Source organism: Haplochromis burtoni, unplaced genomic scaffold, assembly GCF_018398535.1.
Source record: "Haplochromis burtoni strain Fernald_Lab_line unplaced genomic scaffold, NCSU_Asbu1 Contig_93, whole genome shotgun sequence".
NCBI lineage: Eukaryota > Metazoa > Chordata > Actinopteri > Cichliformes > Cichlidae > Haplochromis > Haplochromis burtoni.
In genome coordinates this window covers 1,678,576-1,701,889 of record NW_024582454.1, presented here as the reverse complement: position 1 = coordinate 1,701,889, position 23,314 = coordinate 1,678,576, and the positions used below count along the sequence as shown (strand labels likewise).

The window sequence follows — 23,314 nt, the reverse complement described above, 5'->3', positions numbered from 1 at the left end:
GTTTTGGATCGAACAGGAGTTTACAATGTCAAAGTTGGCACATCAGATCAGCAATGTGGTGCATACTAATCTTTGACTTTCACAAGGTTGTGCACCATGCATTTGTCCCTCTGGGTCAGCCTGTAAATGCAGACTTCTACTGTAACATCCTGAGGCATCTGAGGCTGAGCATTTGGCAGAAAACGCCTGAACTGTGATGTGTGCTGTGGTGTGCCAGCACAAAGCGCACTGAAAAGACAGGAGTTCTTTGGCCACAAAACAGACTAAAACAAACCAGTCTATTCATTTGGCCTACTACGAGTTAAAACAATAGGTTAAACTCTTTGGCCTGTAGAAGGTTGGTTTTGTATCGTCTTTATTTACTGTTTCGTCCTACCTCACCACGCTCTTCCTCTCTTATTTCCACAATTAGATCTTCAGTGACTGTGGGTGGTTCTTTGCGCAGACGTGTGAAGTGACACTAAAAGCCATGCTGACACAGTTTACTGAGTGACAGTCGGGGCCAGTGAATCCACAGTTGATACAAGATGTACATTTTTTGTGTTGTATTACAGTGCATGTAATTTTTTCGCTGAGCTATAATTTACTTTGTCAGAGACATCCTTATCCTAGAAGTGAAGCAGGTTTGTTTTTGAACTTCTATTATATATTATCTTTTATTAGTATTTATAATGCTAATGACTTTATGCCAGCTGAGCACACTGTACGTCTTACATGGAAAGTATCTGTCCAATCCACTTACAGCTGCTTAATAGCTTAGAAAACAGGATGGAACCAACAATCTAAAAATAGTTGAAAGCCGACATTTGACTGTTTAAATTGGATTTCCTTTGAACGCAATAGTTAATGCAGACCTGCTATCTTATGATTTTTTATGTGCCTGGTTTTTCTCCTCAGTGCTGGCTGACCTTCTGGAGAAAGTTGTAGCCCATCTATCCAATTCTGCTTCAGAGTGCTTCTTCTCTCCAGCTCGGTACAAAGGTCAGTAAGAAGAGCAATACACCCCCCCCCCCCCCCCAACCCTCCATTCTTACAGTTTAGTCAAGGAAAATAACTAAAGGGCACTTTGTGGATCAGTGAAGACAGACATACCGAACCTCTGTGCTCTGCTCTGTTTACTTTATTTCTGGGTTATGAAAATTATGTAAAGGTAAATGTTGGTTACACTCCAAAGCATATACAGTACACACTGTGTATAAATGTTTTAACACCTAATTAACACCTTTAGTGCAGTGTATTTCATGTAAGTTTGAACTTGACACTTTGTTTTCTGTTGTGGGTTGTTATTGCCTTCTACTCCAGTCGCTTCTGAAAGGGCCTGTTGGCTCAGTCAGCTGAACTGAAGCCTGCTTGCGCTTCAATGTGGAGATCTGGTTTGTTAATAGTCTTGGTGAACTGAACCCTGGCGATTAAACTATCCCTGAGGATAGGAACCAAAGCTGGTGATAACAACTGTGTATAGACGGTATAAAAGCACAATCTTGGTCTTTTGTGACCAGACATGGCAAAAAAGACGTCCCTTTTTTGTCATGACTGATTACAAAAGACCAAGATCTGATTGTTCAACTAAAGAAAACACACACGCATTGGCTATTAAGTTTGAAATGATGATGAGATTGTATGTCTACTCTGGGAGTCATAAACATCATTAGACCAGTGCACATATTGTCTCTAAAACACTTGGATGGAGAGATGAGGAAACCTATCAGTGCTCTGTCTTGGTTGTTGAGTTAACTAATGTGGAAATAAAATTTATCCAGCAGTAAACCTGAGTTTGCGGTGAGGGAAGCATCTTGTACAGTACAGCACTTTCCAGCAGGAACTTCGATAGAATGTAAAATAAGACATTTTGTGTATTTTAAAAAGACATTCAGTGTGTTTTTGTTGTTGCCGCACTAATCAACCACTTACTACTAACTGCAATGGTAGTTTATTGGATTGGAAAGTGTGGCGATGCTCGCCACCTGGTCTCCCTTCTTGCTTGTTGGTGTGGGCAGGTCTCATTTGTAGGTGCTGGAGAGCTGCTGTGGCTCATTTCCATCAGTGGCACTGGCAATACCTGGGCTCATCAGTGCACTATAAAGGCCCTCAGAACCCAACTGTGTAGTGGCTCTCCTCCCTGAGACACATTCTGGATTATAGTTTGGGTTTTTGCACTAAACAGCATTGTGTACACAGTCTCTTCAAGCATGCACTCACTTAAGCCACTAATTATATTGACTGTACACATGGTTAGTTTAGGTTTTTCTCTTGTTTCTTTAATTTAAAATAAATAGTCTTTTTAATTGGCATTTGTGTGTGCAAATGTCATGGTTGTATGTCCCGGTTCGTGACAGGCTGCATGAGCTCATCTGGTTGGAGTGTGGTACTGTAGTATGTCAGGCATAAAAACGTGGTTTTCATGATGGGAGGAGTGTAGACTAAGTGTAAATAAAACAGTTTAGAGATGGAATAGACTAAATATTATATTTTAAGAAACTCCAAATTTTCCACTTGTCACCGGGTCTGAGTTGGAAGATTTTGGTAAAGCTTTGTCCCTGAGGTAGTTGAAAAACCCCAGTTGGCTAAAGCGTTGGGGTTTTTTGTTAACAGACATGCTTATGCCTATTTAGTTGGTGTTATTTTTTCATCTAAATTTGTTAGTGCAATTAGCACTTTCAGTACTAATCCATAGCAATGTGTTGTATTTTTCACATTGTCTGTGTGTAAAATACACATGTAAGCATGGATTACACAAAGGATCCTGCACCCTAAGCTGGAAGGCAGGATAAAAATAGAGATCCCTGGAAACAATTCTTTCTGCCCTTAAGAGCAGCTTTTTCCACCACATGCTAAAATGTGTTATGTGTCTCAGATCGAATGAGTGAATGATTTTAGCAGGTTGGAGTATTTAGTAGCCAGTAGGCTAAACAAGCTGACTGATAGCAGTCAAAAAGGCATAATGCTAATAACTAAATGCCGCAACATCTTTCTACCTAGAAAGTCCCTAAAGGTAATGTGCAATAAGTGTCCAATTAGCATATTTATTTGTTCCAGTTTACATGTTTTTTATAAAATCAAGTTAAGTCAAATCATAGGTCATTCATGACCTTCACCTCAAAGACGCATTGCAAAGTTGTACTAAGTTTAACATCATATTTACCATACTAATTGGTGGAAGGATATCAGTCTGAATTTCATCAGTGACTGTATGGCTCTGCTGAAATAATGCAATCATCTGGCACTTAGTAAACATTGGTATAATTATAATAGTGTGTCATTTGTTCAAGCACTCGAAACAAGTGCAGAGAAAGACTCAGAAAGACTCCAAGACTCAGCAATTTAAAATTAAACAGAGGTCCAGTTCTATAGAAATTAGGGTGTGGGGAAAAAGCATGAATGGCTCACACACTCAATATAAATTAAAAACAAGCAGCTGTTCATTACGGAAGCAGATTTACCACATTTCTGATTTGCATTGTTCAGCATTGTTGTTTATGTGTTTTGTTTTTTTTAAACTCACTCGGCCATTGTTTTGCACGGGTTAGAGGTTTTAATTAAGATGCAATTAGTTCAGACAGGCCACTAAGTCAGTGATTCCCAGCAGATCAGCTGATGGTTTTGCTGATACCCTTTGTTGAATATTCGGCCAAGTCTCATATAGGGTGCACTATTTAAGCTGCTTAATCAACCCACAGTTGTTGTGCATCTACAAGCCAGTCTGAAGTGCACCTCCATGTCTGCTCCTCCTTTTTATTCTCTGCATGACCCTGTCATTGCTACTGTCTGTGCTGGCTCTCGCTGCTGCTCCCCTGCCGTATTCCTTGCCTGTACATGAATAGAAGGGTGGGGAGGTACAATATCAATTGTTGTGGAGACATTTTGGCCGATTCTTCTTTACGACATTGCTTTAGGTTGATTGAGGTTAACAGCTACATGTTTTTATGCAGAACTAACAAAGCATTTCAGTGGGTTTGGGGTCTGGACGTTGACTGGTCTATTGCATAACCTTAATTCTTTTCTTTTTCAGTCATTGTAGATTTACTGTTGCTGTGCTTGGATCATTGTTGCTGTTGCACAACAAAATTTCAGACATCTGGTGGATAAATGGGCTTTTCCACCACCGTGCTTGAGAGCATGTCTTTTTTTGACCTTTGAACTTTTTTTTAACATTTAACATGCTAACTGAGGCCTGTAGAGTCTCTTGGATTTTGTTTTTGGCATCCACTCCCAAGAAAATCATAGCACTGTGTTAACACAGCTGAACGCTCTAGACCAACAAACTGCCAAAACGTTTGCTTTACAGAGGTGTTCACACTTAATCAGGTGCATTTGATTAGCAGCAACTGGCTGCTGCTTGCACTCCTAATTCCAATGAAAGCAGTAACAATGAACAGGAGTTCATCGAGTTCTTTGAAAACTTTCTTTTTCTGTAGGTTGAACTTAGTGGTTTAAAAAAAAGAAAGTGAATTGCAGTCTCTTGTCCTGGAAATCATCTTGGACATTTCATGGACAATATAGTCTGGCAAATGCTTTGTGGTATCAAAATGCTATTTGTTGTGAATGCAGGTGTGTGTGCTCCTTGTTGTTCCTATCTGATGCCACATGAACTACAGAATAGGGGAGTGCAGGTGGGGAGAGCCGTGTCTGTAAAGATCAAATGGTAAAACTTTTTTCTTCAATAATCTGCTCAGTCAAACGAGGCTTGTATTTCTCTGTGGGAGACTTCTGTCCATAGGTCTCGCAATAATAACACAAACACACAGGCCTGCCACCCATTATTGTGTTACTCAAACACATTTGACTTTCTTCTGCAGCCAAATTGATTTTTATGCGTATGCTTTGTTTATGGCAATAGCCAGTTTCCCATATGATGACAGCATGCACTATAACCTCTGTGATACATTTATTATATTATGTGCAGGCAACTGTTAATACGCATTGTAATTTTTTTTATTGCTAAAGCTGAAAAATATTATCAGAGGCAGGTCAGAATATTATGGATGCTTTATTTTTGGCAGGTTTAACAAAAGCGTACAGTTTGGCTTTCCATACTGAATGCATACTTCATTAATCATAGTTGTATTTTAACCACAGTCATTGTTTAACAGTAAATTTAATTTCCCTCTACTTAGCTAAATGTGGCTCAATTATATCCAGCAAGGGCACTTAAAAGAAGTGGGTGTGAAATACTGAAATAACATTAACAGTGCATTAGCTATTAATCTGCACTCCAGAAAATTTCGGACAAGTGCTGATTATTTTTACAGTAAAGAGATTTTCTGAATCGTTGTTTGAAATTTTCTGTAAAAACAAAAGATTTCACTGTAGAACAACATTTTGAACTTTGTAATATTCTGATGTCTGACACTGACATGTTTATTATGGTTTCGTTTTTTATTTGTTTTTCTAAGGACATAATATCAATAATCTTTCTTTCATACACATTTTCTAGAAGTAATTTTCCCACCTCTTTGTCAATACACGAACAATGTACAATTTGTGTGTTCATAATTACCAGAAGATATGACGACATAAGAGCTTTTTGGAGCATTTGGATACACCCACAACCCAGGTGTTGCCAAAAGTATCCTTTGAATTTTAGTCTTGAATGGCTAAATCTAAATTACTGGGAGGTGATCAGATATAAAGCACACTGCTGCTAAAATGTGAATGAAAACCATTTCACTGTGGTCTTCTCTAATGATTACTCAACATATAAAACCAAGATTTGTTTCACTTGTTGCAGTTGGTAGATAGGGCTAAGTTCATGTTGCTTATTTCAAGTGCTTTTCAAGGGACATAAAAAAAAGATACAAGGACACACAGGTGGTATAAAACAATGCAGGATTTAAAATAGAAGATAAACAGAAGATATATAAAATAAAATTGATTAAATGGAAGAATATAAAGGTACAAGACACTGCACTATTTGAGTAAATAGCTTCATATTTTACCCGGTGACAGTAAGGTTTTAAGCTGCAGTTTAGAAGAAATGACTTGGTAGAAGCTTGAGGTTTTCCAGGAGTGAGAATCATGTGAAAAATAAAGTTTTCATAGGACTCTATGCTCTATACCAGTAGTTCTCAAACTTCTCACAATGAGTACCACCTCATAAAATATGTGGCTCTTGAAGTACCACCCTTATGACCGACATTAAGTTACAGTAGTATAGGCTTATTTAACACCATATACAGTTTACACTAGACAATTTTATTTCTTATATGAATGTTATTTATTGTAACTGTCATAAACAGGATGTGACAAGTGACAATAATAACAACTGTACTGCATTAAAACATTCACAGCAGGTGGGATATCCAGTCTTTAAGTAATGACGTATGAACCCTGTTTCCGGGCCCAAACTAATTGTTTATTAAGGTTATTGTGTTTTTAACATGTTTTAATGCTTTGTATCTTGTTCTGTTTAATACAGACAAGCTCCTAAAAAAGGCAGTGATCACTGTCGGCCTCTCTCGGTTTTTATTACCACTGTTAAAGCTCAGTTTTTAAAACCTTACGATGTAGCTACAGCCCAGCCCATGCAGCAGTAAATTAATGACTAACCTCGTATTGTGGATGGATTATCTCAGTTGTTCTCCTGACTGAAGTTTGGACCGTCTGCATGCATTTGTCTCTAACCATTGAGTGGAAAAAGTTGGCGTTCATCTTCCAGCTTCAGCGTGTTTATATTATGCTAACTATAGCTGTGTAGCTAGCCAATGCATAGCACATCATTATATACGAGCTAGTCCAACTTCAGTAACCCTGTAAACGTCACTACTGTTTAGTTTTCTGTCTTCAAGTGATAGCAGAGCTAAACGTTTACATTTTTCCCGCGTACCAGTAGAGGGAGCCCACGTACCACCAGTGGTACGCGTACCACAGTTTGAGAATGACTGCTCTATACTCTATGAAGTAAAACCCATGATTCGCTATGATTTAGTAGCTTTTATGATCTTTGAAATACTTATTTTCTGTATGACTTCATCAGTCTCTCACATGGTTATGGAGAATTTTTAACTCATTCTTCTTTACAATGTTGCTTCTGTTCATTGAGGTTTGCAAGCATTCATTCATGCACAGTTCTCTTAAGGTCATACATGCACTTGCTTTTTGCACAGGGTATGAATGTTTCCAAGCACGTTAACAAACACGTGCCATTTTTTTTCTAAACTGTCCTGCCATGTTCTTTTTAGAGAACAAGTCGGAGCTTTTTTTCTCAGAGCATAGTTTGGCCTTGGGTGAAAATTCTGGGACATCCACTTTTGGCATTGCATCACCTGAACGATCAGCAACCTGTTAAAACTTTGCTTTTACAGAGGTGCTCACACTTGCTGATGATCAGTGAATCAATTACATTTAATCAGCAGCACCTGGCTGCCGCTTACTCTCTAAATTCCTGTTGAAGCAGGAAGGGTGTATGTACCTAATTAAAATAATTTAGAGTGTGGTTAAACCTACAGTATAGATTTGGACGGTTTGACTTGTACAGTTTGGAATTTAACTGTAATTGCCATAAGAATGAACATTCTTCATGCGCGTGGTGTGTCATGCAATAAAAAGTTTTGAAACCGTGTTCAAATTTGACAGACTTTATAAGTAACATCATCCCGAATATGTCTGAGCTTCTAAAGAAAAGCTGTCAAGATAATTCATGAGAGTAAAAGCATTCACTTGGATCTATGAATTAGTAGACAGTCATTTGTGGCAGGGAGACAGCTAATAAAAGGCAGCATCTGTCTGTAGTGCTGTGTCTGTCAGCAAAAAGGCCTCACTTCTCTGGGGACTGATGAAGAACCTTAATTCTGGGTTTTTGTTTTGATGATTTATTTATCTAAATTCACAAACACACATCAGAGTTGTTTGCACTTCCGCTTTCTTTCTTTCATATTGCCTCACATTTTTGTAATGCTTCATTTTTAGGATCAGTCACAATCTTATTTGCATAATTTCTTTAACACAGAGCTGTTGTGGAAAATAGTCCACCCACATTTTACATGTCAGATTGTTGATGCTAATATTTTTAAGTCCTTTTCTTTTGGAGAGATTGCAGGCTTGAACTTTGTGATGTTTTTGACACACTTTGACCGTATATGATGTACTGGAATTCACATCTGTCAGAGTTACATTATAAGAGAGAGGCATAGATTTCTGTTCAGGATTTTTATATAAAAATACATACTATGGGTGAATTCAGTAACGGCAACAGCTTCCAGGGTAAAAATAATCTTAAATCTGTATTTTTGGGCAAATATTTTCTCACTGGTGATACTGTAGATACAGTTTTTGTGTACCTATGACAAATTAAATTTCAGTTAATTTATGTAATGCTTCAAATTAATTGGACAGATAAGAGCCTGAAGATATTTTAAGATGGGTTCTGCATTGTAAGGCTTGGTTCTGTATAAACATTGACTAAATACAGCTTCTGCTTCAGTTACAACAGCCCATAAAGGAGACCAGATAGCAGTCAGGACTCTTGTTGAATTCTGCAATCTGCCGGTTACATTTGTGTGTAATTGTCTGCATGTGACATGGAAAAATGCCTAGTGGTGTTTAGCATTGACTAGTCAAAGCCACTCTGCCCAGCTTGACGCTCCCATTGTATTGAGAGAGCAGGCTCATTTGCCAAGTGTTAACTGCTTTCAGTTCACCGTTCAGAGTTGTATCTCATCACCTGCCATGGCCCTGACTCCTGAAGGCAGCTGTCCAGCAATCTCATTTATCTCAGCTTCCTGTTGAAATTGGGTTACTGCATCCCACGAGGAGCATCTTTTTATGTTCCAGAGATCTATGCTTGCTCAGATAAAATAATCATTTAAAAGGATTTTTTAATCCACATCCTCAAACTTTTTTAAGTCTCTGCTTTTAAGTATTGCATGAAAAACATCAAAATTGCATTCCCTTTCCCCCATTCTGAGATGCTGCAAGTTACTGTAAATGGAGGTTAGTTAGAAGAAATTGTTTTTATTATTGTTATTAATCACGTGATGCATTTCCCTCTTCTGGCAGTGTTTTAGGTAGATGTCACGGCAGAAACATCCCAGCAAGTGCAGCAGGGTTTGAATGACCTGCTGCAGCACTTGTTGGGTGTAAGGTTCATATTAGAGTTATAAGGTGCTTAAAGGTGCTCTTTGTAGGCGGTCTGACATTTGCTGGCTGTCACAACCAATGTGCTGCTGCCATCCCCAAACTTGATGAGTGTTTGAGTGGTTGTCAGACAGTTAGTCATAGGAGATGTAGGCTCCCTGTACTTAGTTTCTAGCACTAAAATATAGGAGGTGCTTTTGAAACATGAGGTTCTTCAAGTCTTTTTCACGTGTGAACTTAGAGTTTCAGAAAAATCAGGTTGTAAAATTTTCCATTTCTCTGTCCTCACATCCATCATGGCAAATAGCCTGCTTCAGACAGGTTCACACAAGTGCAAATACTGGTTTAGGTGAGCCCACTGCCTGGATGGAGGGGGCAGGAAGCAGCGCGCTTGCTATTGCTGAATGTACACCGTTAGCTGTGTTGTTCTCACACTGGTGCAATCCGAAATCTCGCGGACATGTCAGGTTAAACGTTTGATACCGTTGTGTCTGACTTTTGCATTCTCTGTCTAATGATGTCTAGAAAAGTTAGAAAAGCAGAAAACTTAGATATTTGGAAATTTCTGAGCATGTTAGCGTGAGTTCAGTGATTCATTTTTTATTTTCTATTTTTATTATTTTTTAGTTCACGGTTAATCAAAATTTTCTTGCTTTTTTTAAATTGAGCTTTTTAATTCGGTCCTGCCTTTATTTTTACAGCTGAAGACGTTCTTGGATATATTGTTGTAAATGATGTATGCTCATATCTCTAAATGGGTTTCATAACTACCTCTCACTCCGTTAAGTCCTGACACTTTCAGGCTTCTTTATTTTTAATATTACTTTTGTTTTAATTTCTCTGAAGCACAGGGGATTGCACAGAGTCTGGGAACTAAATCAACTCAGAGCTCCAGATTCATGATATTACTCTTCATAAGCTTCACAACTACACCTAAACGAAGTACAAATTGTCATAACTAATCTCAGAGATAAATCAGATGTGCCACCTTTCATAGTGTATCTTGTTAAATGATTGTGATTATAGTTATTAAAAACTGCAAAATACACTCTGGTGGCTTAATGCTGAGGAGAGAGAAATGGGCAGGGAGGGAATAAATACAACAAGAAGAGGATTCATCTCCATTAGACAGTAATTGCCATCAGCTAGAGGTTTTCACAGATTTTAATATATAGGGAGAGAAGAGTGAGAGAAATGACAGAACCAGCTATCCCGGCCTAGATTCATGCCCTCTTCAAAAGCCATTTTTTCTCAATTAATCCAAGATTTGATGGCCTGTGATTTATCCACATTGGTCAGCTTTGATATTTGGATGGCAACAATGTTGAATTATAACTCTGATATGTAGATTACAGCTACTGTTATCATCATTTCCCGTGCATTTTTCTGCACCATTAGCCTGTAAATTGAATTGGAAGTTTTTCCTGCCACTGATGGTGTCTGGATAATACTCATCATATTAATTGTTCAAATGTTCTCATCATCCTCCCATAAACTGTCTGAAGCTGGGGATCCATTTGCACAGATGTAATAATATCGGTATCCCCCAAAGCCAGGAAGCAGTGGAAACATCTTCCAAAACAAAATGTTAGTCCTCCCACTGTTATTACTTCATTTATCGTTCTATCTGCGCAGTGACAACTGCAACTCCAAAGACGAATATATTTTTAATGATTTTGGAACAAATACTGGCACTAAGTAAGAGCCCATGAGAGCTGATTGCATGTGAGCTGTTTTTGTTTTCACGACTCTAAAACTGGCCCGTATTTTCAGTTGCTGTAGCCTCACCATGTGACTCACAGAGAAAGAAAAGGTCTTGAGATAAAGAGCATTCTCACTTCAGTTTTCACTTCTTTTTTTCAAAAACCCTGCCACAGCCCTAAACTCCTGAGTTATTGCTCTGCTGCTCTACACTGTCAAAATGCTGCTGTTAAATTACCCATGGCTGACTTTTACTGATATTACCCAAGTCACCTTGATGTCACAATAGCTCGCAAACATCACAATTAAAGCCAAACGACTGTTGTAAAACTGCCAGCTACAAAGTTACCCAGACACAACATTACATCTCTGGTGTCTTAAAAAGTAGCAATTCATGATATGCTGTCATGTTTTTCCATTTCCCATTGGAATAATATAAGCTGTTAGGAATGTATAGGTAGTTTTCCACCCAAACCTTCTTTTATATACCCTCTCATTGAAATGCATTGCTTCGTAACAACCACATCTTTTTTTTCATCCTGTTTTATAGCAGAGGAGAAGACTGTGAAGAATGCCGTATTATCATCTGTGGAACAGCTGGGAATCAACACCTGTCTGAAGTATGTAAAGGGATTTTCTTTAGCTCATAAACCCTTATTTAATTAGGCTTCTTACAGCAGAAGGAGAGCCTGCTGCGTATAAACTATTTCAGTAAAGTCTTAGAATTACTCAACTGTGAGCTCCATGGAAGTAACTACCCTAAAGTATCTCTTAAAAAGAGTCTAAATCACTGCGATGGGACTAACGTGCATGTACCTTAATTTTGATTTTGTAGTGTCTGCATTCACAATGAATGTGAGGAGAAAGTTACATTTCATATTGGATGGGGAAAGCATAGTTAAAGACTAGAAGCTGTGTCTCACTCAGTTTGAATCTTTTTGCAGTTACTTTTGCTTCAATTAGGCGCTGATGAATGTTGACATGGTCCTAATCAATTGTTTCAATAACCGCGTCTTCATCACTGGGCTCCACATGAAAACAAGCATCACCACTTTTAACGCAGTGGTGTGTTTTTCTGCTCAACACTGACATCTTTGACTTACAATGATAATAGCATGCTGATGTTCAGCAGGCATAAAGTTTACTGTGTTCAGCATCTCAGTTAAGCATGTAAGCATGCGGACGTTGGAGAAATAGCACTAAAGAGAAAGTAGAGCTGATGTTGAAGATGTAAGTTGGTTTGGTTTTAACAGAATAGCAAGGCTCAGTCATTAAAGTGGCCGTCGGAAAGTTAATTGCATAATCTTACCACCCTGAACCTCCTATGACCTGGCATCAACAAATGTGGGCATCACATTTTGGGTTGTGCACAATACTAAACTCTATAAGGGCCTGATATCTGTTACGAGGACATTATACTGCTATTGTTCTATCGAAATGTAAAACAAATGTCCTCAGATGTGGATTTCCAGCCATTGTAGAGCAAAATCAGGTAAAAAGATAATTCTTTGTTTTTACATTCAGCAGGTCCCAATCAGCCCAAATAGCAAAGAGAAATTAAAAATTCATGCCATGAAAGAGTTCGGTTCATAGGAGGTTAAAAAAGAGCGATCCCACTCCCTCAAGTCTAAACATTTTCTACTGACAGTGCTTAAATTGAGTCTCCAATTGATTTGTGATATTTTTTTCAAGAAAACGATGTCTCACTTTTTTTTTCTTTTTTCAGTTTAATATGGGTATAGAGATACGATGCAAAATATCCATGTTTTTCCTTTCTTGCTCTACAAACGCCTTCTAAAGATTTTCAGATCCACATCAGAATTGACTCCAAAAGTTAATCACTCCTAACATGAGCCAAACTGGTAAAAAATTTCATGCCAAACCTTCAATTACTTTTTGAGTAATCCTGCTGACAAACAAACAGGCAAACAGAACCAATCTACATATAAGCCGCTTGGCAGTGAAAGTAATGGCTTTATCTGCCTTTAGTTTTCTTTGCTATGGGACTCCATCACTATGCAGTTCTGTTTGCCACTGCAAAGTCAAAGGAAAATAAAGTCTTAGAAGAGTGAGAGTATATTTTCTGTTACTTTCAAATTAAGTATGAACTGTTTCCATCTTTCATTTTTCAAAACATCAAACCAATCCTTTGCTCTATACTTGCTAAGGAATTTGTCTGCTTTTATATCTCCATTATAGACCAAATGAATACACTCATACATGTTTTCTTTTGCTTACCCCAACTCAAACCTCTGTAGCTACTTGTTTGTGAATAAGCAATATGCAAGTTTATAGCTCATCTGGTCAAAGGACTGATGAGCTTATGTCGATAATTCACAATAGTTGTTACTCCTACTAGAGTAATAGTCAGATCTTCACCCAAACTGTGCTCAAGGTCAAGGTAACATTTATCGCTTTGTTAATACCCTGTGAATTGTGATGGATTAGGAGCTGGATGAGCTAGTATATCACTGAAGGTCTGGTTTCTCTGTTTAAAACACAACAACTGTTTCACTCTACCTTTTCATTGTATGTGTCGCTTTCTTATCTCTCTGTACACAAAGGTGTTGCTTATTCTTAGCACCTACTCTAAAAAAAATGAAAAGTAATCTGGTCTTGCTGTCCCAAACGTAATATCACTTGGAAAAACCAAGAGAAAGATAAAAAGGTGGCTTTTGCTGCTTTAACCTATAGCATATTTAAGCCATCTAAAAAATGTAAAAGCTCACTTTCATTTTTCAACAAGCTTGTGAACTCAAAGCCGTAACATTAGAATTCACCTCAGCGTCCACTCTCAACATGAATTCAAGCTGCAAATGTGCACAAAAGTCAAAAAGGGAGAAGACTGAAAGTATTTTTTGTTTCTCAGTTCAGCAGCTGGAGACACTTTTGTTAGCCGACATTAGGAAAATTGTCAGAGCTGACTGATGTGAGATATATAAGTTGAGTCAGTTTTTATTTTTTACAGCACATTAATACACCCTTAGCTGACCGAAGTGCAGTACATGCTATACTATAATTAACACTCACTAAATCAACAATAAATTTGCACTAAAATACAGAACAAAAACATAAAACATCCTCAAATTAAACAAGAATAAATGAAAACACAACCGTGCTTGCACAATAAAAACTAGGAAATCATGCTCAACTGAAAGCTGGAGAAATTAAATAGGTTTATAATTGTGTTTTATAATGACTGAGTGACTGGGCAGGTTGCCCCTAAATATAGAGGCTAACATTGAAAAGGCAGTGTGGCCTCTGTTTTAGAGCCTGGATCAAAGAACATCCAAGATCAGTTGGTCTGTAGACTTCAGGGCTTTGGCACAAGTGCACTGCTATAAGACTTCAGCTAAGTAGAAAGGCACAAAATGGTTGTGAAAAGCTGATCCTGAAATGGACTGGAAGCCAATACAGGTGGAATGTGAGCGCACCTGTCAAAAAGCGAGCTGCTGTGATGACTGATTAGGGCCAACCTCCAAAGAATTTCAAAAGTCTAATTAAGAGGTAACAAAGTTTCAAATTACTCTCTCAAAGTCATGTGGATGGAGGTGGGCCCTAATTTTACTGAGAAGCTTTAAGTAAAAATAACCTTATCTTAACAACAGAGATAGGTGAGTTTAAAAATGCACTTTGTTGAAACAAACATGTTGCAGAATAGACAGGAATTTCATGATATTGCTGCCCTGTACTTGTGCAACTACTTGTTCTGTTCTTTATTTTTCCCACAATAGACCGTCTGACTTGTGTTACTGTTCTCACACTGCTTGTTTCTGCCTTTAACGACACCCCGCTGCTACATTACACAGTGAATATAACTCTTTCTGAGCACCTACTCCGAAGGGGGCTCTGCAGCTGAAAAGTTTCTGTGCCTGTCCAGGAGAACAGAGTGCCACATTTTTTATTCCGGTATCAACACAGAGTGCAAACATTACCCGCAGAGTGGTGGGTGTTATAGGATTAAAAGTTGTTGAACATGAAATTATAATTAATCTTTTACTTGCGACACTGGGCTTCTTGAATAAAGTTTTGAGGACTCCTCTGGGGTATTTGCTTTAGACTTCAATGTTGCTTTATTTCTTAGTTTGATATAAAGTATCCCATTGGGCAATGTGACTTTCATGAGTGATTCGGGGAACTGAAAGAAAAATGGTCATGCTGAGAAATGATCTTTTTTTTTTTAAATTAATATTTTCACAGTACATTTTATAGGTTTTCATTTCAGTAATTTAAAATGATGGGGAAATAAAAGAAGAGATATGAAACAGATGAAAAGTAATAAAGAAGTAAAGTAGTAAAAGCAGGGCTATTATTCCAACAGGATTTTATTCTTGAAATCTAGCAGCATAGCTTTGCATGTTTCACAGTTCCAGATAATTCTTGTTAAAATTTAACTCTGCATTCATTAAACCAGTTTTCTTCCAATTGGTTGCTTCTTACAAACAGAAGGTTTGAACAGCACACATGTGGCGGCTGTACCTCAGTAAACTATATTAAGGATATCCCTTCTCACTATCTCACATCTATAAAGGGTTTGCACTTGAAGATGTGTGTGTTTCATACATTTCATTTATATTCACAGGTATGGGATTTACCTTGGGCTGCTGAAAGAAGAAGCTGCAAATGACCTAGCTCTGCTAATGAAGCATGTGAAGATCTTCTTGTCCACGCAGAGAGTTAAAACTTCATCAGAACTCAGTATCCTTTACAGAGTCCATACAATAAGAATTCACAGTAAATGGACACACTGTGGCTGTAAATGTTAGTCACCCATCTGACAAATGTTCTTCTGTCATAACATTTTATTTTTGCATTTGGTCAGTTCAAAACTCGAATTTGGAAAATAAGAATGTTTTTTTTAGTTATTTGTGTCTGTTTTGTGTCAGTGTATCACCGAACCTCTGCTTACCTTTGGTTGGTGAAATGATGGCCTTGCCCCTCCATGATGTTCCTGACATCATGCTGAAATTAGGTTTCAATGTTTCTTCTTCAGACATAGCGTTCTACACTGTATATGAATATTTTTGTAGAGAGCAGCAGTTTCCCCCGTCTTATTCAGGGTTTTTCTTATAATGAACATATGAACAAAGATTGTAGCAAGTTTTATAGGTTTCACAGCGATGGTCTTTGTAGGACATCTACTGTTCAGGAGAGCAGTCGTCCTGAATTTCCTCCATCTGTAAACAGTTTGTCGTTGGGCATAATTCATACCCATCAGTATTTCTTGAGCATAACCTTTTTCTAAGCTGACTTTGTATGCCTTTATTTATATGGATGAGCACCATTGCAACCCACGCATTCAGATTACTGCAGAGTAATTACTGCAGAGTAATTACTGCAGAGGTTCACTGTATGTATATAATGCACTATTATTTTAAATAAGCAAAACAGAAGTTTTGCCAACTCTAAAGATTTCACAAACTTTTTCTTTGTGGCACTCTGGCTACTGAGGCAACAGTATATGTGTGTGACTGTAGTAGCAGCTATCTAGTGTCTAGTGTGAGAACGCCACAAGTCGCCCTTTTTAAAAGAAAGAAAAAGAAACCGAGAGTGTCATGTCTCACGCTCTGATCAACACAATATAGATTATCTTGCTCCATCTGCTCCTCAGTGAGTAGTTCAACCTTCTTTTGTCCCAAATATCAACTGACAGGCGTCCTTTTTCCTCCAGATAGCTTCCTTTGTAAGCAGACAATTGAAACATGAAAACACAGAGAGAAGATAAAGAGCCCTCACAAATATAAAATGCTGACATTTTGTTTGTAAAGAAGCTACAGTACTAGACCAGACTGACATTTGAGTTGACAGCAAGAAGCTCGTTTTGGTTATCTTTGTGTTCAGATGGCAGCTGTAAACGGATTTATGCTAATGTTTCTGACAAAACACAGTGTACCTATTTAAGCTAAAAGAATTAAAAAGTTAATATACTTAAAAATTTGCAAAAACTTTGGTCTAAAGTTTACCCAAAGAACTGAAGTACTTTTTCAGGTAAACAGAAATAATTTTAAATCTAAGGTATAGATGTTGATTGAGTTAGTATTTTATTTCGAGGATTTTCGGTTTCGTTGATGGTGATTAGGTAATCGCAGATGAAAATGTTATTCCTGTCTTTGGGGTAACTGATTTATTTATAGCTGTCCGTTTAAAAATGATATCTTTACAGAATCCATTACAAATGCATGAGGTCTGTCTGTCAATCACTATCAAAGAGCATGCATTTGTCATTGAGGGTTGAGCCAGTGGTTAAGCTAACCAGCTCACACTGTTGCATTATAATTGTATTTAAGTATTCACACTGTAGTTTAAGCTTTCAACCGCTGTCATAAATTTATGAATATAAAACAGAGACAATATATAGTTCTTTTGTTTAAGCAATTCAGTGCCGAGCAGAGATGATCAGGAGGATCTGCATAAGTTCAAAGTGAGCATCAGAATGGGGGGAAAAGGGGGCTTTACTGTAAGTGCCTTTGAATGTGGTTGCTGATGCCAGATGGGCTGGACTGAGTATTTTCAGAAACTGCTGATCTACTGGGACTTTGCTACATAACCATCTCCCGAGTCTACAGAGAATGGTCCAAAAAAGCAAAAAAAAAAAAGAAAAATTGTCTTAATAATGCCACAGGTTAGAGGAGAATGGCCAGACTGCTTTAGGCATAAACAACATGAAAGCCTTGTATCAGTGGTTCAGCCTGCTGGTGTGGCGTATTGATGTGTTTAAATGCAACAGTATTTCTGCTGTCCGTCCCTATATGAGCACAGTGTGCTCATCTTCTGATGAGTGTTTTCAGATTGATAATGGCACTAATGTCAGTAAGCTTAGATCATTGGAAACTGGTTTCTTCTATGTGACTATTCTATGAGTTGGCTGTTGTCAAATAGCCTCCACAGTCACCAGACCTCAATCCCATAGAACAGCGGTCCCCAACCCCCGGGGCCTCGGACCGGTACCGGTCTGTGAGTCGTTTGGTACCGGGCAGATCTGCAGCAACTGTGCCATGCTCTTATGTCAGTATGGCCCAAAAATCTGAGAAATGTTTGTTAATTCTGTGCTACAAAGAATTAAGGCGGCTCAAGGTGTAATAATACAGTGGTGATTGTGTGACCTCCAAATATTCTTTAAATAATGAAGTTCAAACCAAGGTTGTCCAGACATTTCCATTAACAGGATAAGGCAAAATTGGGACAGATTGTACCCGTTTGACCACATTTCAAATCCTCACACTTTCACTGTCACCAATAACATGCCTTGCTGACTTTAAAACAGGCTACAAATAAATGCCAAACCACTCCACACATCTAAGCTGAAAAAAGATGTTTCTTCCCATCATGCACTCGCTGACATCTTTAACTGATAATCAAAGCCGATGGAACTATCAGCATGCACAGTTAGTGTCAAGTTTCTGTGTTTCTGTGGATTTGGTCCTCATTATTGAGCTTTAATGCAGACAGCCATCCTCCAGTTCTTTTAACTGGGTTTCCACAAAGGAGTCCCGTCTTTGCCTTTTCTTAACAATGATATAAAGATCTCAAATGCTTGTCATTCAGATGCAAATCTAAGGCAATTTCCTCAGTCTGTTACAGGATCCAGTCAAAACATGGCAAAACACGAATATGTTTCTGTATTAACAATTTTGAAATTGGTCTAAAAAGTAAGACCTTTGGGTTCTTACATAACAGACACTTTGGGTTTCGGTTGTTTGTCCCTGTCTGCTCACTGAACAGAGTTTGCTCAGAATAATGCATTACTGTTTTTGTTTTTTTGTTTGTTTTTTTAACAGCTTTATGACTTCTTATCTGTGTTGGTTCAAAGGTTAAGCATTAAATATAAATGTAGTTATTTAAAGAGGTGCTTTATGGTTATTTTGAGCTTCACGTTTTTATTCTTGGACCCTGTTAGAGTAGTTTTGCATGATACATTAAAAAAAAAGCAATTAGAAAGCTGTTGGAGTCATTCAGGTTATGATCTGTCACAAAAAAACATTTTAGCTCCTCAGCAGTGAAGCCACCTGTCTTCTGATTGGCTCCCCTTTGCAAACAGCATTGAACAGCAGGAGGGAGGGGCTTCTACGGTCATAGACCAAGCCGAGCGCCTGAGATGACCAGGCATTATGGCAAAATCCCCAGTTTTGCCACGATACAGAGCCAAGAACAGAAAAAAACACTGTCTGAAATGGAGCATTTAGAGCCATTGAGCTTTTGGCTCAGTGGGAATATTTGTACACTGACCTCATTATTTGAAGCTTTGGCTGTGTTCAAAGTGACCGTTCACCACAGTAACAGTGTATATCTGACAAAAAATAAGGAAAACGATCAAAGGTACCCTTTAAAACTATTACTAAGAAATGAGAATGTAGATTCTTAAAGCAGATCAAGGCTGCTGTTGTCTTTTTTCTGGCATTGGTGTGAAGAATTAACATCATTTTACAAGATTAATTAGTTTAAAATTAACATGCTGGGAAGGTACATGCTTTTTTCCGTAGAGTTCACAGGAAATGAAATAAAAGTAATAGATTTCAATGTAATAGATGAAGAAATTTGCTAATTTAGTCTTTTTTCTCATTAAAACTTTCTCCTGTGATATCTTTGTGGCAGAAATGTAGAGAATCTTTCGGTGGGAAGATGTAAATAAATCTCTCTGTGTACATTTTAACCTAAAGAAAATTTAAACGGTGACAGTGTTCAAAGGGAGCAACTCAGCAGAAAGACATAAAAAGCAGCAAGTGTTGATAGGCCTGGGGTTGTTTTCTGGAGACGAGCCAGTTTGTGTTCTCACTCCCGATTAATCGGCCCACAGTTCTCCTGGAACAGGACAGACTCGCATATCAGCGCAGTTATTTGCTGCCAGCAGGGTTTGAATGAAATTATCAAACGTCTAAATGAACTGAATTTAATGAGTAATGCTGCAGAGCCTGAATAAACCACTCGAGACGTACTTGATGAAAGGAAGCTTTAACCTTGGAGCCTGATTGCAAATCCTGTTTGCTGTTTTTCTTTTTTTAAAGTATGCTGCTTAGTGTCCGTGCAATGTTGCGTTCACAATGTAAAGCAGCTACTCCTGCTTATTAAGACAAAAATCACAAGAATTATATGTTTGTATCAGTTTGCCAGTGGCTGTGGGTTAAGATTTTTTCATGTAATACCTTCAGAATCTGACACTAGACAGAACTGGGTCTTTACAGTCTGTTTTTTCAGCTGTGACAAAGCTGATGGTGTATCGTGGTTAATTGACTGTTACTCACTCTGTAGATAACACTCACTGGCACCAGTGTCAGCTGACATCAAACTGGTATTAGCTTTGCACTTTATTCAACCCATTATGAGCGCTCGTGTCTTCTGACAACAGAGACAATATTTATGGATCCTTTAAAACACAAACAAAATCTCTTAATTTAAGCTTTACAAGTGGTTAATACAATGCACATCTAGTTAGTTATTTGCATTTCTGTTTATTTCTGATTAAAAAATAATTTGTGTTTGTCAAAAATACTCATGTTACCACAATGTTTGCTGAACGTGTCTAAGACTTTGAAATCTGTGTATATTTTTTACTAGCCATTTTTGGATCTTTAACTTTGAAACCAGTAACTCACCAGGAAGGTTATCCAGGTCATGACTGGCTAGCCTCTACAGTGTTCCTCATCATGGCCGGAAACATGGAAAAGTCTTTATGTTTGTTAGTCAGTCTCTCCTCTCTGCTCACCTCTGCCTTCATCTGGCCAGCCAGGGTACATGCATCGGTGAGTACAACTACGGTAAAGTGAGTACAATTACATATTTAATAGTATTTTAATGTAAATAATTAGGTTACCCTCCAGTGGTGCCTATAGACCGTGCATAAATATGGAAACATTTCCCAGATCTGACAAACATCAAACATCTACCTTATAACTGACAAACTGTTACAATATGAGCATGTAGTGCCCTTCACTTTTTTTTCTCTTAGTCACCCCTCACTTGTCCAAACGGGACTTAGTCTTTCATAATACCACTAATTGTATCTAAAATGTACTCAATCTGGTTGAAAAGCAGTGACAAAACATTTTCGGTCCTGATTTTAAGAAAAAAAGATAAGCATAAATAAGTTAAAAAGCATAAATCTGTACAATTTAGGAAACTAAATGTAGACACTAACAGGCAAGACAACTGAGCTTTTAATACAAATGTAAAAAATATGTATAAAAAAATAAAATATGCAACAAAAAAACAAAAAACCCCACAACACTAAAAGGTAACGGAGAGTTATTTCAAAATCCAACTGATGTGCCACGGCAAATTATAGAAGCATGGCAGTAGTGGCTTTCTAAGCAGGTCAACTAGATGGAACAGTTAAGGACGCAGTTAATCAGGAAGTCAGACACAAAGAGCAACTAGTGAATTTCCTAACTAAAACACCCCTTTCCCACTTAATACCTCAGTTCTGAAACACTAACATTGCGATTTGTAGCCAGAATTGAGCAAAACTGCACTGCAGATGGATTATCACAGACCAGCACCTGGTGTATTCCCAGGATAAGATGAACGGACTGTCACCTAAAAGCAGCTGGTGATGTAAGTGGTAATTTTTGGAATTTAGGTAGAGAAAGATATTCAGAAAGGTTGCAGCAGGTTATCAGTGTGTGGAAGTGACTCATACAATATGGTGTTGCATATGATGATGGATGGATGCATTTAAGATTGGATTGGTTTGCTGGAGTGGGTCAGAAAAGTGTGTGTGGACAAAGCATAGCCTCGTACCAGTCAACAACACAGGTCTGAGTTGTGTTTGCTAAATTTAGGACAGATAAGTAAGGGTAGGGAAGGGTGAGGCCACAGCTGTATGCCTTCAGAACTACAATTTACATTATGACTGTCTGTAAGCACTGCAGTCAAATTGAACAGCCAGTTAGCTTCAGAGAGCTTGTTTAAACAACCCGACACAGGAAAATTTGCCTGATCACTGTCTGGCTTCCTGCATTCTTCCAATACATGCCCTCCACTTTGACATAAATGTCTACATGTAGGGAGGTTTATTCCTCTTATCATCTCTGAGCCTATCTATGCTTGAATCTCTGTGTAGATTCTGTAGCGCGCTTTACATTCAGGTCATTTAGCTACAGACACTGGAACACCTATTAGCTGAAACATGTTTGTGGCTAACAATTCCTAACACAGACTTGTTAGCCTAGATCTTTTTAATTGATAGAACATGTTTTAGATCTGTGTTATGTAAACTGCTGCAAACTTTACATTTTGACTTTCTTGGTATACATTTTTCAAGAATTCACACATTTTTCAAGACTTCTTTGACATGGTATCAAGAAGTTTTGGGGCCGCTTTTGGAGTAAATGTAAAACGGGCATTATAGTCTTTTCCTCCCACTTCCAAAAAAGAGGAAAATCACTTACACTATGATTAAAAATATTTACATTTTGGCAAGAACTGAGAGGAAAATGACGTCTGTTAAGTAAGATAAGACAAACTCTTTTTTTGTTGTTCTTTTATTCCCTCAGCAACCCCTGCATCTGGGCATTCATTTGTCTGTGGCTTAATTGGGTGACCCGTATGCTAAAAGGCTACTTTAGGTTGCCTTTGAGCCTGGGTTCAATTCTGTCCAAGGCCATTTCCTGCTTTCGGTCCCTTCGTTCCTGCCTGTGCTGTTATCTTATCATAAAAATAATACAGGACCAAAATAAATCTTTAGGGAAAAAAACCTCCTACAGAAGTGAAGTTCAAACATTACAGAATCATATTTTTGTCTACAATGATCCCTGTGGTGAATTTCCATCTAAAACATTGTCATGTGTGGCTTTACTGGACATAGTACTCCATGCTGTCCCTGCCCCTCAGTCCTAGTACTCTGGATGAGCTGTGTACAAGACACTGCTCCTTCAAATTTCAAACAGCTTGAAAGGCTGTCTCTGTGTTGTCCTCATTTAATCCCAACAACAAAAGAAAAAACAAACTTGGAAATGAAAACACGAACAAAAGGAGATAAATCATCTTTTTCATGACTTTCAGGTTTAGGCTGCGAGACAGCAGGAAAGAAAAACAGGAAAACAGGATATGAAATAAAAAGGCTGTGTAAGTATAATTGAGGGAAAGAGTTCAGCTGAGGGGAAGAAGTTTACAATGAAGTCTAGTTTCAATCATTCGAAATTGCGGAGGAGAGCTGAGGTGCTGAGATTAACTTTGCTATCATTATACCAGCCTCTATCATCTCATCGTCTGTCGTCAAAGTCAATTACGGCACAATGGGATTAGACCGAACGTGTTTTTTTGCTCTCAGTGCATTTGATGTAGATACAACTGCTGAATATCTCACGCAGCGGTTGGCCTTCACAAAGTGGTCGATTTCATCGATATCACTGAAATTTAAAAGGGCACAAATAATTAAGAGGCAGAGACAAATGGAGGAAATGTGGGCATGAATGCACACTGTTAACACGCACACCGGCACATGGCTGTGCACACTGCATGCTGTTTCTGATTGTTAAGAAGACTTTTTCCGCATAGCAGCATTGAATACAAAAATTAGAGCTTGCAAATACTGTTTTTGCTTTTT

The 23,314-nt window shown here is 38.1% G+C and overlaps 1 protein-coding gene across 3 annotated transcripts in view; it reads left to right on the top strand.

Moving 5' to 3' along the window:
* The window catches only part of tbc1d32 (TBC1 domain family, member 32), an 89,915-nt gene that overhangs the window by 52,092 nt on the left and 14,509 nt on the right, over nt 1-23,314 (top strand). For 2 of the 3 annotated variants that reach the window (XM_042222737.1, XM_042222736.1), the window contains exons 28-31: nt 898-981; nt 11,324-11,393; nt 15,356-15,471; nt 20,356-20,510. In XM_042222737.1, the coding sequence (XP_042078671.1) occupies nt 898-981; nt 11,324-11,393; nt 15,356-15,471; nt 20,356-20,510 (425 nt within the window). The remainder of the gene's footprint in view (nt 1-897; nt 982-11,323; nt 11,394-15,355; nt 15,472-20,355; nt 20,511-23,314) is intronic. The other variant, XM_042222738.1, reaches the window with a different exon arrangement.